Here is a 12,793-nt window from a genome sequence, read left to right as displayed (position 1 = left end):
ACCTCCAGTCCTGGGTGACCCCCGGCCACAGCCACCCTTGGTCCTGCACCGTGTCTCCAGCTGCCTCTGTAAGTACCGCAGAGCTCTGTCGTGACCCTCCTGTGCCTTTTTGCTGGCACCCTGAGCACCTCGGGCGTTTCTTTTGCAGCAACACCCCTGAGACAGAGCGGGAGGTCTTGGTTAGCGCACAGGAAAGGAGACAGAAAGTTGGGAAACTTTGGTACCAAGCATTTGAGGTGCCGGCAGGGGACGGGGATTGAGGAGCAGAGGCACTGGGCGGTGGCGGCACTCAGCCGGGAGCATTCCCAGGGCGAGAGGCCGCCAGCCGCAGTGTAGGCACGCTGTGGCATGGGCTCAGTCCAGTTTCGCAAGACGCTGCGGGGGGGGGGGGGGGGGGGGGAGGATTTTGAAACAAGGCAGAGGGAAAACAAACCACCCCACTCCACCGCCTCTGCCAAATCCCCAACCCGTGCCCAGGGCTGCAGGCAGGAGATGGCACCAGCAGAAAAACCCCTGCTGATGGCAGTGAGCACGAGCTGCACCCCAGTGTGCTCACCCCACTGAGGGACAGGTCGTCCTGCTTGGCCTGGGCGCTCTGGGGAAGCATCCTCGAGGTGCTGCCAGCGTGCTTTGCCCTGTTGTAATTCTGGCCTCTGTGGACATCCTGGGGATGCAGGCATCACTGGCATGTGCATCCCTCTCCATCCCCAGCGGCACGGAAAGGTCGATAGCCATGGTTCAATCTCAGATGGGTGCATCCCGTTGTTCTGCTGGAGCCTCAGCAGCTTGGGGTGGGTGGTGGGTGGCTGCAGATGCCTTGGGTGAGCCCTACACAGATTGGGACAAGGCACAATTCCCCGTCCTCGGCTAGGGGAGCCTCAGGGCCACCATCTGAAATCACCTCCGGCAGGTCCCAAATAACATGGCACAGCTGTAGCTTTTTGGTTTCTTTGGCTTGGGACATCACAGAAGACAAGGGACCCCCAGGAAGGCAGCAGGCACTTTCCCCCTGCCAGCGGCTGACTCTCAATCCCTGCCCGTGGCCCCGGCGCAAGGGAGGGCTTTGGCGTCCTTCCCGGGCAGCACTGCTCTGCCTCTGAAGTCTGGCTGGGGAGATAGCGGAGGTGAAAGAGCACTTGGCGCTCCTCCACAGGCTTGGGTCAATCGTTAATCGGGGAGGGATTGCTTTCCACTCTTGCAGGTAACCTCTCCTCCCCCCCGACTCCCACCCACACACCGGTGCCCACACAAAACCAGCACCCCCAGGAGTGGGGTGGAGCTGCAGTGCAGCAAGCGGAGCCGCCAGCAGGGCCATGGGAAGGTAAGCGTGCAGGAGCAAGCTGCCGGCGAGCTGGACAAGAAGCCGTGAACCCCACGGAGGCAACAGCCAGCCCCCACCATGGTCTCCATGGGACTCCAGCTGCTGGGCTACGCCACAGCCTTCCTGGGCTACATCGGCACGCTGACGGCCACGCTGCTGCCCAGCTGGAAGACAAGCTCCTACATCGGCTCCAGCATTGTGACGGCCGTGGGCTTCACCAAGGGGCTGTGGATGGAGTGCGCCATATACAGCACGGGCATCACCCAGTGTGACATCTACAGCTCCCTGCTCAACCTGCCCGCCGATGTCCAGGCGGCCCAAGCCCTGATGGTGAGCTCCTGCGCCGTCTCCTCCCTCGCCTGCCTCCTCACCGTCGTGGGCATGAGGTGCACCGTCTTCAGCCAGGGCTCGCCGGGCAAGGACCGGGTGGCGGTGGCGGGCGGCGCAGTCTTCATCCTCGGGGGGCTGCTCTGCTTCATCCCGCTGGTGTGGAACATCCATGTGGTGCTGCGGGATTTCCACAACCCCGTCCTCCCCGACAGCATGAAGTTCGAGCTTGGGGAGGCACTTTACCTGGGCATCATCTCCTCCCTGCTCTCCCTCGTCGGCGGCTTCATCCTCTGCACCTCCTGCCCTGCCCGGGACCCAACGGCCGCCTACGCAAGCACCTACCAGCCCCGGCTGCTGGGAGGCAAGAGCCCCCAGCCTTCCATCAGCCGGACGCAGAAGACCAAGAGCGAGCTCAACTCCTACAACCTGACAGGATACGTGTAGCGGCTGTGGATGGGAGCTGGGCTGGAACCTCTCCTGGCTCCCCAAAGCATCTGGGCTGGCACCGAGGGAGCGTGGTAAGAGGAAAGGATACAGTGGCATCCTCCGTGCTCAGCCCTCTCGCTCACAGGCTTAGGGGGATTTGACTGTGCTCTTTCCCCAGGGATCCCAAGAGCCTTGAGACTGCTCGGAGATCCCAGCTGGTGGCTTACATCAGTGAAGGACCCCAAATCCAGCTTCTGTTCCCTCCTCCGTGCTGCCAGCCTGCAGGCAGCCCCTGACACAGCAGGACCCCAGCCCAAAGCCCCAGTGAGCCTGCCTGGATGGGGGTGGGTGGGCTTGTGCCCCCAGGGCCCAGCCTGCTGGCCCCGGAGGTATCACAGGGGGGTCAGGGCGTCCACACAGGGCCGGAGTCACAGTTGCAAACCAACATCGCAATAAATCTGTGTTTCTAACCAGGCTGTGGCTGAGCTTTCCTCTGGCACAGAGGGGCCCTGGCAGCTCCTCCGGCAGGGTGGGCTGTGGTGGGGGCCTGCCTGGTGGGCCCACAGTGCAGAGGGTGTCCCCCCGCCGTGACTTTGCCACCCAGGAGCCCAAGCAGGCGGGAGCACTGTCTGGGGTGGGGGGAACGGGGAGTCACTCCCCTGCACAGTTTGTCCCTGGGCACCGTGTTGGAAGGTTGCCATGTGCCACCACTGCGAGGATGCCAGCAGGGCAAGTGCGGCTCCACGGGTGCGGGCAACACCCCCCAGCCCTGCTCGCTTCTAAGGGTGCAGGTATCACTGGGACCGAAGTGTCCACGGGGGGATTTGCTGTCCCCAGGTGCATGTGGCACGTCAAGGTCCCCAGGCAGTGGGGAGAGCCCTAGCATCACCGCATCTCCATCCCAGGATGCTGTGACCACTGGCACCCAGGAGGCAACACAGTCCCGAGCACCCAAGGCAGCTGTTGGCCACAGCAGAGGCTGAGCGCCCCAATACAGCTGCAGAGGGTTCTTGCAGAGGGTTCTTGCAGATGGGTCCTGAGCCCGGGGATCCTTGCAGGGGCTGTTTTGGAAGGAAAAACACCACCAGTGAGACACTGATAAGCCACAAGGGATGGGCAGGCAGGGGCCAAGAGTGTTCCACCCAACCCTTTGGCAGTGGCAGGACACGCTGCGTGGTTGCAGCCCTGCACAGTAGCAGCAGCATGCCAGCTCACGCAGGCTGCCGGTGGCACCTGGGGATGCTGGGCGTGTGCCAGGGCACGGCAGGAGGAGAGGAGGCGCAGGCAGCCCAGCCCTACAGCCCACCGAGGAGCAAGTACATTTTAACCACCATGCCCCCTCTGACATCCCACCGCCGGGGTCGAGATAAGCCCTGCGCTGCCATGCCACAGCACAGGGCCACCCGGGGACCCCATGCCCTGGCTTCCTGTCCCCCAGGGAGCAGGAGGGTTTGGTCTACCTGCTGGCCCCTCATAAAGCAATTTAGATTAGGTCCCAGAGAGGAGGGGACCATGTTCCCCACCCAGATGTCACCACCGTTACCCTTGCACCAGTGAAATCATGTTTGCCATGGTGTTAAGACACTCCTGATAATGGCAAGTCACACTTTCTCCCTTCCTCACTGAGCAAGGGGCCACCAGGGGACCCATCCCTAGGGTGATGCTCGCTGGAGGGGACCAGGGTGGATTTCAAGGCAACAGCCAGTCACCCCCTTTCCATGGCCAAGGGACAAAGCACCACCTCAGCCCTGGGCTGGCTGAGTTACTTATTGCTGTCCTGGGGATAAGAGAGCCCTGGGTGCAGAGGATGGAAAGCGTGCAAGGGGCTTAGCCTGCTGGCTGCAGCCCCCCAGGAGATGCCGTGACTTCATTTAAGTCTTTCAGCCGTAAATGTTTTGTTTCTGGGCAGCTGACGCAGAGAGGAGGCGAGAAAATAGTTGGTACGAGAGGTCGTGCCTCCGAAGAGCAGGAATTCCTGGGCGCCGTCCTCGCCCCTCACCTCCCACCCCAGGCTGCGGGGCTGGACAGCACTGCCTGTGTCTGCGTGCAGGGGCTCCGCTAATTAAACAAAGGGGTATTTGAAACACTCGGTTCAGAGTTTGATTGCTGCTGGGTTTATTAACATTTTAATTCAAGCAGCAGAAGGGAAGATTTGTGGTTTTAGAGGAGTCAGCTTTTGCACGGCTTGCCCCCGAAGGAGAGAGGCAGCCGGCACAGGCAAGGACAGGCAGAGCGAGGAGCTCGGGTACAGAAACATACATGGTTTGGACAGACGAGCGCAGGGCAGAGGCACTGCAAGGGGCCCCAACCTCCCCAACAGCCCCTCAGGTTTCTTCCTCACCCGTGCAATGCCAGACCCCCGTTCCGTGGGTGCAGCACTCCGGCTTCAGCTGCCGGGACAGCAGGAGAGAAGCTGACGAGCACCACACTGAAAAGGGGGTGAGCCTTTCCCCAGCCCCCTGTGCCTCTGGCCCTGCCAAGGGGGAGCCCCTGCATTAAGCATGGGTGGGCTCAGGGAGGGGAAGGTTTCCCCCCTCCAGCTTCCCCAGCCTTTAACTTGAACGCACCCAAAGATGTCAAACTTGGCTGCAGGGCAAGGCAGGTTGAAAAGGATTTTCCACTTCGTTACCAGCAAGAGCGGAGGACGGGGAAGGGAAGGACACTGAGTGCATAAATGCGGTGGCGGTGGTTATCTCTGCCTCGCGCAATAGCCACGTTCCCCGTTATCGATAAGCCGGGTCCTCAAGGGCAGACTGGATGCGGCTCAGCCTGGGGCCAGAGAGGACGGGAGCCCAGACTGCCCCGGGAGCCAGCTCCGCCGACAGCAAGCATGAGCGAAGCAATGGAGCTGAGCCAGCCAGCGCGCTGCAGAGCCAGCCCCTCAGGTCTCCTCTTGCCCCTCACCAGCTCAGTGAGAAAAGCTGAGGGTGCTCCAGGTTTTCCCGCAGGAAAGCCATGGAGGAGCACGGTCCCAGATCAGGACAGGAGCGGGATGCGAGGGGGACAGGCAGCCAGGGGGAAAGCAGAGGAGGGGTGGGAAGAAGGCTGGGTGGGAAACGGCTCCCTCCTCCGAGCCCCCGGGCTGGAGACCTCGCCTCGCAGCATGGCATGGTGGAGCAGGGAGCCTTGCAGCCCCTCACTGGAGCGCCAGGCTGCGATGACTAATCCCCCGTCATAAGGAAACAAAACCTTCCCCTCTCTTCTTGCTCTGGATGGTGCCTCAGATGAAGAAAGGAGGCAATAAAATACTAACATGCCCTTATCTTCAAAAGCAATAGAAGCACTATAAACACCCAGCACACCCAAACCCGCAACTGCACCTGGGCCAGGGGCTGCAACCTCATCGGATTGCCATGACAAACATGCAAAAAGTCCCAACTTCTTCTTCCAAAGAGGGAACGACACATATTCATCACCAAGGCCTTTGCAGCCAGCCCTTGCCCACCGGGCACCCCCACCCTCAGCACCCCTGGCAATACCCTGGCCAAGGCACTCTCCTGCTTCCCTGGCCCAGCAGCGCCCAGCCGCTGCCCCATGCAAGCGGAGCCTCTTCTCGTGCAGAGCACTGGGTAGGGATGCCCAAGGGGCAAAAGGGTACAGGTTTATCCCAGATCCAGCCAGATCCCACGCCTCCTGCCTCCCTGGAGCCCTCCAGGCAAGCAGGGCTTAGCACCTTCTGGCATCCCCAACCTGCCTCTCGTTCCTTCCTAGCACAGCTGATCTGAAGGAGCAGAAAATAATCCATGCAAGCTCTCTGAGGAGTATCAGGCTACGTGCTGGGAGAGCCTGTCACTGCCCGCAGCCCACGTGAAGTGCTCAGATAGGAGAGGCAGGAGGGGGAAGAAAATTCAGGCCAAGTTCCTGATGGGCCGAGGCACTTGGAAAGGGCCTCCACATTCCTCCACCCTCCTCCCAGCTGCAGCACACTCCCAGCTGCCTCCCGCGCTGCGCTGCAGCCTCCCGGCCCCTCTGCAAGCCAGGACTGGCGTGGAAGAGGACAAACCCTTCCTACCCATGGCGTTACAGCAGCCTTTTCAGGAGCAGCAGAGGATGCGCTATGGAGAGGGGCTGCTGTCAGGCACTTCAAATCCTGACTCCCAGGCTGGGCTAAGCAACAGCTCAAGTCGTGGACTGCGCTGGTGGGAACGGGAGACGCACCCCCTGCCCAGCCATGCCTCAGGCCCCACCTGTTGTCCCTGCTGGTGGCCATGCTCTAGCCCGGGAAACAGCCTCATGGTTTCACCTCAGGGCATCTATGATGCTCAGCTGGCAATTGCACTCACACTTTACCTCCAAAGGCCTCCCGCCCTCCCGAAGCCTTGGGGATGGCCCCGTCTGGAGTCACACAGCCGGGACACTGCCATGAGACCACTGGTGCCTGGCTCTTCTGGTTTTAATGGGAGACGTTGCAATGGAGGTGAGGGGTCCTGAGAAACCAGCTCCTCTTCGGAAAACACCTTCAGTCAGAGGAAAAGCCTGTCCACAAACTCATAGCTTTCCATAGCCTCCTGGAAGAGACCTGTTTAAAGGCGCTTTAAAGGATCGTTTAGTTTTTAAAGAAAGATATGAGGGAAACAGGGTGGAATGAACTCCATGGCACTGCAGGGGACAGAGACCTTTGGGTGCACCAGTGATTGCTAGAAAGCATCTTCCTGGCTTGGTTTGAACAACAGCTTGGAAATCTCTCCAGAGAGTTATAAAAAGTGTTTATCTCGGAAAACCATGATACCCGTGAAGAGGACATGGAGGTTTGATCTTCCAGGTATTACATTAACATCACAATCAGATTTCTCCATAATTTGAGTGCAATCTACACTAGAGGAGCTTCAGGTTAGTGATCTCAGCAACGTAGCATACATGCAATCTGTAGCAGTGAGAGGAGGCTTTATCAGTAGAACCTACACCAATTCAGCGAGCAAAATAAGCTTTATCAGCAAGACACAATTTTATAGTGGTGTAAACATAAGCTCTTCCAGGGATTTTACAGAAACAGTGATGAAAACAGACTCCATCTCTACCCAAAATCTGCCCTGGAGAACTGGCCTACAGAACTGAAGAGAAATTGTCCTTCACTGCTGATTGATGGTTAAACAGCACCGCGCTGCACAGAAGAGATGAAGACCAGAGGATCCCAAACACCTTTACGTGGACAAATTGAGCTGCAACCACATTAGCCAGTCTGCAGAGTCATCGCAAGCAATCCAATCTACCTGTCGTCTCCACGCTTGGGGTACACTTGAGGGCACCAACATTTCGGCAGCTGCTAACCTAGGTTCACACCTAGAAGACGCTCAGACCCCAGACACAGCCGAGCCCCTCCAAGCTCTCTGCTGTGCACCAGGAGTCTGGAAGAAACAACAAGTCACCCCGTAAGCACAGAAACCAGGGAGACTTCACCAGCTCTGGGGTTGCCTCCTATCTCCGCTCAGGATTTCAGAGGAAAGGTGTGCTTTGATGAAGCTTTTCCCACACCAGAGAACTAATCTTTCCTCAAGGCAGGTACCTTTTTTCACAGAACTTCACCTTCTATTTCTGGGATGTCCAGCCTGCTAAAAAAGGCTAAAACCAGGACAAGACCCACGTCACAAACAGTGCAATTGCCTTGAACTCACTTTCCTAGAAAAGCTGTCTCTCTAGGTTTCTCAGGTCACTGGAGCAAAGTTCCACACCACCGGCTATACCTGGCAGGTGCTCCCGAGATTGCTCTGACAGATGCATTTTCATTACCCAAATTTTTAGCTCCCATCCTTTTGGGGGGTGGGAGCAATTCCAGCCTTCAGTATTTTCCAAGGCATAGAGAAGCCCAGGGAGTCTGCAGGCATTACAGAGCTAAGGGCAGACCACAGCTATCGTGAGCTCCATGACCGCGATGCTCCTGTGCCCTTTGAGCTATTCCAGTACACTTTTACAGGAATGAGGGTGCTGCCCTTTGCCTCTGGATTTTCCCCCCGCTGCAGCGGAGGCCAGGCACTGCATCTCGCAGAGTGTGGGTAGGCGAGGAGGCAATTAACCTCTGATCTTCCCTGCGACTGAATGCTTCCGCATTGGCCTTCCTCTCTTCCCAACCCACCTTTACTTTAACGGTGTTTCCAGATTGCCAACTGGCAGGTCGTTTCATGCCGGGTCTGGCCGCTGGCCTGTGCAAGGCTGCTCTCTCCATCTCCATGCAGGCAGAGGAGGCACAGGCTGCCTGCACCCGGGGGAGGCCGGCAGGTAAGAGACAGCAGATGGAAAAAACAATTAGCTCCTTGTTTTCAAGGTGAGGAGAGAAGGCGCTTCAGGACCAGGGATGTTCCTCAGCAAGAGGAAGACCCCTCTGCTGCAAAGCAAAGCCCCGGGAAGGGGAAAGTGGCTCCCAGCACAAAGCCCCCATAGCTCAGCTCCAGGGAGCGAGACATGAAGAACTGCGGCTGCCAGGAGCCTGCTAACACATTAAATTTCCACCTGCCCAGACAGAGCTGGCCACAGGAGACCTGTCACTGTAGCTGACATCGCAGGGCCTGCTCACAAACTTACTGTGAGTTATGGCCTCCTTCCCCAAACTGAAACATCCCCTCTCCCAGATGTGCTAGGGTGACTAGCATCCCACGTAAGCCCAATGGGCTGATTTCTGGCTTTTAAGTCTGCAATTGAAAACAGGTAAGTTTTACCGCACAAGTGACAGGCAGATGCAGCTAATCCACCCAACTTCAGTACTTCTGGCTCAGTAAAAGCCTCAGGGGAAAAAAAGGGAATAACCAGGGCAAAACACACTGTAAAGGCAGCCCAGTCTTGTACGAAGAGAGAAGTTTATCCTCAGCTGTCCCTGAGCACAGCTACCCTTTCCCACGGGAGATCTTTGCAAAGCAGAGGGAGGCTGCCCACAAAACACAGCACTAAAGCTCCCAGCTCACCCGTGGGATGAAGAGAGCTGCACTGCCCGCGGCAGCGTGAGCCAAGGGGAAACGCGGCACTGCTCTCCCCTGGCTCTTCGCACCACCTGCCTGCTCCTGCACGCCTCTCACGCAACGCTGGAAAGCAAGGGCAGGACAGGCTGGGTTTCCCCCCCGAGCCTTGCCAGGGCTGCCGGCTACAGCCCCAGGACTTCATGGGGCACAGCACGGTACTGACAGGGAGGACACGGAGAGCTCTGGGAGGAGAAAGCTTTGCCAAACAGCCTTATCTTTGAGATGCTTTTCTGACCTCCTCACCTGCAATATTTATCTTCACTACACAACTTAATCCCCCCAAACTGCCATGGCATCAACCTTCTGGCATGGGCACTGTTGAGCAAGCTTCAAAAGATGCAGGAGAGAAGTGCCAAGTTTCAAAACCAGGTACTTTGACACCAGCTTATCTAAGGAAAATTAATAGTTGCACTGTTTGCCAAGTTACATCCATTTAGGAAACGCTCCATCACAGAACCACTTTGTGTGTTATTTCTTTATACCGAGGAAAACTAATCAGCTCAAGAAATGTCAAAAGATCCACGTATTGCTGTAAGGAGCATATATTTTGCCTTGCTGGTAATGTGAGACAGAGAGGTGAGAGTATGAAGCCTGCTAACTGTTCACAAGCTGTTAAATGCTTCCGTAGGCTCACAGATCTCTGCCAATTGATGCTTGCATCAAAACTGCCCTTTGCTCACCACCTCCTCATTCAGCAAAGCCCGTTCCTCTCACTAATGCCTCAGTGTCTGTTTTCTGTCCATCACGCAAACGTGGCCCCCTTTCCCCGGGTGGCAGAAATTAACCAGGAGGAGCTCTGAGTTGTGCAGGCCTTGCCACGGCTCCCTCCTGGAGACAGGGTCTAGCCTGAGGGCTCCGCACATGACATGACAAAGATCGGGGATGTCTGTGAATAATCTTCTAAAAAACTAAGGTCAAGCAGTATTAGGGATAAAGTTCAGATCCCAGAGCTAGTTATAATGGGATGGAATAAACAAGATGCAAAGAGGAGCAGCAGGAGCTACGATTACTAGCTCAACACATATGTGCTGTGAAGAGCACTGAAATCAGCCTGAAGGAGGTGTGGACATTTCCTGCTTTAGAAGCAGCTTTAGAGAAGAAAATAAAGGTCTGTCTCTTCCCCTGCCCAGGGTAGATGCTTCAAAAGATGACTGGCTTTTGGGATAAAACTTCCTAGCATGATCAGAAGCATGACAGCTCCCCAAGATCACTGGCTATTTTGCACCTTAGAAACCATATTTCATGCAACCATAAAAACTGATGCAAGTGTCCCAAACATTGTGAAAGGAAACTTCGACTCATTGGGATATCCTGGTGCAGATTCAATCTCCTCAACAGCTCTATTGAAAATTAAATGTGATGTGGGCATAGCCCTGTGGTTTGAGGACCAGCTGGCTAGATGTCAAAAGCAAAAAACCAAACATGAATGGAGATAAGAAATGCTACCTTCAAACCATGAATGGAGGGAGATAAGGGAGCTACCTTCAAGCTCAAGTGTTACCACCCGCAGTACTGACCCGAAAACACAGTAAACAGCACAATCTGAAAATGTCAAGAGATGTCACAGAAACAGCTCTGAGATCTAGAAACATGAGTTGAAAATAAACCAGGATTCAACCAGACAGGAAATCAGGAATGGTAGACACAGAGAGAGCACTTACAGACTGCAGAAAAAACACAGTTGTATAGACACGTCCTTTCTATCTCCACTAGCAACAGTGAAAGTAACTTATGCAGTAATGTGTGTAAGTCCAGCCGTGGGGGAAAGGACGTGGCAAAGTCCTTACCATGCAGGATGGGGCACTCTCTGTCCACATAGCTGTGTTGCTCAACTCTGACTTTCAGGCAACACATACTACACATGTTTGGTGACACCACCTAAGCCACTGGTTTCTGTCACATGGTCTCGTGCCTTTCCAGGATAAATGAAGTGTTTGAGCCAAAGGAGCAATGCTGTGCTGGCCACCCACGGACCCTCTCCTCCACACCCACCATCTGGGCAAGAGAACGTGCTTCAGAAAGGACAGTGAATGCATGACTGTAAGGGGGGTTTCTCCTTCAGCTCCTTTAAGCCAGTCATGTTATACCTGTAGGAAACCATGTTTAATTCAGGAAGCTTCTGAGCTGGAAATAAGTACAGGCTTAAACAATACTGAACTATATGCACTTGCCCTTGCCCTTAGTTTCTTCCCATGAACCGTGCTGGAGGCAGGACAGGGAGCTGCAGCATCCCTTGGTCTGAGTGCGATCGTTCCCCTGTGTCATGTCTGCCTGCTCTCAAACCCCACGTCTTCCTCCAAACACCCCATCGTCCTCGACATTTCCCAAGGTAAAAGGATGGTCATGCTGCTGGCTAAAGAAGAGTCTAAGAAAATAAGCCTAAAAAGAAAGTTTAAAGGCGAAGCTCCCACACAGGACAGCATCTGTTGAAAGAAGCTGGGCTCAGCCACGCTAGCCCAGAGCCTTGCAGCAGATCCAACCGCAAGCCCCAGCGTCACCATACTACCAACTGTTCCCATAGCTACATGGGAAGATAAATTTAGTTCAAGGAACCTTGTGTTGCTGCATTATTTAACAAACAAACAGATGCACTCAAGAGGAAAACACAGGCAGGGACCCAGTTTAGCTGCTACGTGGGCTGATCAGACCTATGGACTCGAGACTGCTTCCCAGAATGAAAGGGCCCTAATCCTGAACCTCAGCACCGTGCTGCTCTAGCCCGAGCCAGTCAGCTGTGTTAGTCACAAGGAGGCTCCAGCACGGCCACAGAGGAGTGCCCAGGCTGTACTCTCCTGGGATGCTTCTTGCACCAGGAGCCAGGCAGTCACCGCCAGGGTCTCCCCACCTCTCTGCTATTCAACCCAGACTGCCAAGGAGCACAGCAAAGAGGCTGTTGCAGGTGTCTGCTGGCCAGGCACAACCCAGCCTGGCTGTGCTCAGAGCCATGCCCGTGCTGCAGTCCCCTCTGCTCACACTACCTCTGGGTTTCCACCACCTGAGGAACCCCAGCCCCCAGCAATGGGGAGCAGAAGAGCCATGCCAGTCCTGCAAGACCAGAGGAGGGTGAGGAGAACCCCCTGCCCCACCAGAATGACGACCTAGAGCACAAGTAAAGAAACCAGGGTTTTATTAATAATCATGTGCAAAAGGCACATGGAGAGAGAGGACTACTCCAACATGAGGTTTGTATCCTCCAGTATGGTCTACAGGATCTCATCCACCTGATCTGACTCAGAGTTAATATCCTGGAACTCCAGGCAGGGGAGGATGAACGAGAGAAGCCAGCTCACATTCATACGCAGGTTCTTAAGTTTCTCCATAACACTGTGGGCAAGAAGGCAAAAGCCAAGAGGAGAGTCAGTGGCAAGAACCTGGATCTGATACCTCCCATCACACACCCAGCTGCTATCCCCCTTCCTACCAGGAGTACTATGTGCACTGGGATTCCTTGCTCCATCCCATCCTTACCTCCATTACAGACCGAACACTGTGCAAGGGATTCAGCAACAAGGTACCACAGTATAGGACAGAGACAGTATGGACAAAGCACCTTTCTGTAGGGCATCTTTGAAGCCGGACCAATTATTTGGATTCATCTGGTGATTCCACCTCCTCACAACAGCAGGATTCTCACTTACAACCCAGGCACCTATACAGCAGGTTGACGGATACCAGGGAAGCAGTGGCCTTTGGAAATAGCAGCCCACAATGACTCCTGCCCTCTCCCCCCACCTTAGGGATGACAGGGACTGCCAACCAGCCAACCCAC

At 55.7% G+C, this 12,793-nt stretch overlaps 1 protein-coding gene across 1 annotated transcript; it reads left to right on the top strand.

Annotated features, from left to right (window-relative positions):
• Positions 1 to 1,248: 1,248 nt before the first annotated feature.
• On the top strand, positions 1,249 to 2,095 carry CLDN2 (claudin 2; the record flags this gene model as incomplete). Its single annotated transcript, XM_082323148.1, has 1 exon — positions 1,249 to 2,095. Exon 1 carries the CDS (start codon positions 1,400 to 1,402, stop codon positions 2,093 to 2,095), a length of 696 nt encoding a protein of 231 aa, XP_082179274.1. The 5' UTR covers positions 1,249 to 1,399.
• Positions 2,096 to 12,793: the final 10,698 nt, after the last annotated feature.

This window comes from Platalea leucorodia, assembly GCF_965183815.1.
Source record: "Platalea leucorodia genome assembly, chromosome: 10".
NCBI classification, from domain to species: Eukaryota; Metazoa; Chordata; class Aves; order Pelecaniformes; family Threskiornithidae; genus Platalea; species Platalea leucorodia.
Note: the sequence above shows the minus strand (reverse complement) of the source record. Positions and strands in the feature narration are given on the sequence as shown.